Source organism: Mus caroli, chromosome 1, assembly GCF_900094665.2.
Source record: "Mus caroli chromosome 1, CAROLI_EIJ_v1.1, whole genome shotgun sequence".
NCBI classification, from domain to species: Eukaryota; Metazoa; Chordata; class Mammalia; order Rodentia; family Muridae; genus Mus; species Mus caroli.
This window is the reverse complement of record NC_034570.1, coordinates 47,047,792-47,050,773: the sequence shown is the minus strand read 5'-3', so window position 1 is coordinate 47,050,773 and position 2,982 is coordinate 47,047,792. Positions and strand designations below refer to the sequence as shown.

Genomic DNA, 2,982 nt, shown 5'->3' with positions numbered 1-2,982 from the left:
TCTTTCTTTCTTTCTTTCTTTCTTTTTTCTTAGCCAAATTTTTAAGTAGGTGATGCTGTGTCTCAGTGGATGAAACTAATTTTGATTATCTAAAAAGGCACTGATTAATTTCTCCACTGCTTAATAATTGGTTTTTCTCTTTCACATTGGGGAGGAAAGGTGTTCCACCTTCCATTCATATTTAGTATCTACTGAGCATTCTCACCTCAACTCAATTGAGTTGGTCCTTAAGTGGTTAGTCCCCAGTTGCAGCACTTGGAACCTTCAACGCTTGGCTTTACTCCTATAAGCAGTGGCTCCTTTCGATATGGGTATGGACATAGGGTTTATTGATTCCCCCCCCAATGATTTGCAATTGATTGATCAAAAATTTTATACTCACATTATTCCAATTTAGTCAAAAGATCTCCATTAACCTGTTTTCTGTGTGTATTTCAGCTTTAGGAATTCTATGTTGTTAGCAGCTCTCACTTTCTAATGTAAGAAATTCCAGACTCATCATGGAATCTTCATGATTCTGTCACAGAGCCAGACATTTTTCCAAAGAGCTATGCTTCTTCTGAGTGGTTAATGGTATTGGAGAACACAATGGATATTAGATGACTTCCTTGGTACTTAAATATAGACACAGCCAGGAATAGTGGTGCACTCCTTCAATCCCAGCACTGTGTAGAGACACGCAGATCTTTGTGAGTTTGAGGTCAGCCTGGTCTGTGTATTGAGTTCTAGGACAGACAGGGCTAAATGGAGAGACCCTATGTAAAAACAAAAACAACAACAACAAAAATTAAAGAAAGAAAATCTATAGGCATGCAAACATACAAATATACATATATGTCCTACAGGCCCTCTAGGCATGAAAACTACATGCCAGAATTTTCAGCTTCACAGCATCTTCTGAATTCATTCTTTTCTGTCTTCACTTCATGTTTGTCTTTTCTTTTACATTAACACATCTGGATTCCAATAATTCACTATTAACTTAATCAATGATTCAATATGTGCAAAATAATTCAGAGTAATATTGGCATGTTTAGTAAATGTCTTTAGTCATTTACCTCTCTTTTAGTCTGTACCTCTCTTTTGTCAGACCTGTTTCACTCTTTCTCATTTCTTTTTTGGCTGATTTTATATCTCCCTGTTTTCTATTTTCTTTTTCAATTTTATTCTGTAAAGGGACTTTATGCTGTGAGATAAAATTTAGTCCTTTCTGTGATGTTTCTGGGTTTTGTTAAATAATAAAGTATCCTTTAGTTACTTCCAGTTGCAAGAAGATCTTGAGTCAGAAATTGGGAGGTATGACACAATATGTTAATTACTACTTCGTTGTTATTACAAATGCAGGCTATGGATTCTCCACACTCTCACCCAGTGTCCCTGGCTGGCGGGTGGCATCTTATCAGGGGAAGAGAATGAGCTGCCATCCTCCTCCTTATGACCTGTGACACAGCTCGCAGCTGTTGGTACCATTCACTTCAGAGTGGTTTTGAAACAGGAAGGGGCAGATATTCCTGATCTTAGCTGGGAATTTTTTGATCTGGGCATGGGTTTGAGGTAATACTCCCCCTCACCCCCTACCCACCACACTTCTGATCTAGTCTGTTTCAGGCTCTCCAGTGCACTCTTCAGACTGGCTCTGACTGGGAGGCTTCCTCGATCCATGGTACATGTTGTCTTTACCAGCATCCCTTCCTCCTCTGGATTCCCACTAGGTTGGCCCACTGCTTGGCTGAGTACCTGGTCTTTCCCTCTGATCTTATAACCTCTGCAATTTTTTCACATCTGAGTTTTGCATTTTCCCACAGTTTTCAGCTGTTATGAGTGTCAACTCTGGTGGCCCATTGATCTCTTCCTAGCGAGGATGACTGCCTCCCCATGCTCTTCACCAGGGAGGAGGGGAGCAAGTTGACTTCTAGCATAGCAGTTTCAATGTCTGAAAAAGTCATTCTGCAGTCCTACCTCAAGCTGTGCTGTTAGCATTCTGTATTGTTGAAGTTAGGGACCTGCCAATTTAGGTCATATTATCTCCTTTGAAATTCCTTCATAGTAGTTTGGGACTATACATAGAGTTCATAATTCTTGTGTTGTGTTGCTTCAGTTAGAATACCCCCCTCTCAAAAAAAAATCCTGAAAAATTTAAATTAGATGGACTTGCTCTGTTTCCTACAAACTTAGTATATACAACCATGTGGTCCAATTAGACTTGAGGGTGATTGACCAGATTTTTGTCCAAAATACCTGCAGAAAAACACTTGTGTATTACGGCTTTGGGGGGATGGAGGGGAGAGGAATGGAGAAAAGAGCCTCATATCATTTATAAGCAAAGGAATATAACTATACTAATTCAAAAACATCGTAAGTTGGATGCAATGTTCATAGAAAAATAATGCCATGGGACAATTTCTTCTCATTACAGGAGGAATTCAAGAAATTGCTTTATGGCCTCTGTTTCTTTCACGCTTTGGTACAAGAGAGACGAAAATTTGGACCCCTGGGGTGGAATATTCCTTACGAATTCAATGAGACAGATCTAAGAATCAGTGTGCAGCAACTCCGCATGTTCCTGGACCAGTATGAGGTACCACAGACATCACAGCAAGGGCCTCACCTGTTATGCTCTTTATCACGTTCTAAGTGTTGGTGCAGTGAGCAGGGACTTATGACTGATTCTGTTCTTATGGAATAAATTGCAAGGCAGTTCCCAATAGTCTATTAAGTAGTACTTTATAATAACAGGAAATTATAACTGCTTTAGGAGCTAGTTAGGATGTCAGTTTATCTCTTAGGAGCCTGTGTTTTCTCATTTATTTTGGCACATAGCCACCGGTGGAGGTTTAAACAGTAATGATGTTATTTTTATCATGAAAATAGTATAAATCAGCTGGGTTAGGAAGTGGGTGGGGCAGAAGGATTATCAGTTTTCTCTTCTGGAGCATGAATTCATTTTTTGAGAAGTGAAATCTTTAATTTTGAGCCTGGAAA

The 2,982-nt window shown here is 39.4% G+C and overlaps 1 protein-coding gene across 1 annotated transcript in view; it reads left to right on the top strand.

Annotated features, from left to right (window-relative positions):
• The window catches only part of LOC110295212 (dynein heavy chain 7, axonemal-like), a 13,104-nt gene that overhangs the window by 7,573 nt on the left and 2,549 nt on the right, over window positions 1–2,982 (top strand). The window contains exon 5 of the mRNA XM_021163697.1: window positions 2,417–2,578. Within this exon, the coding sequence (XP_021019356.1) occupies window positions 2,417–2,578 (162 nt within the window). The remainder of the gene's footprint in view (window positions 1–2,416; window positions 2,579–2,982) is intronic.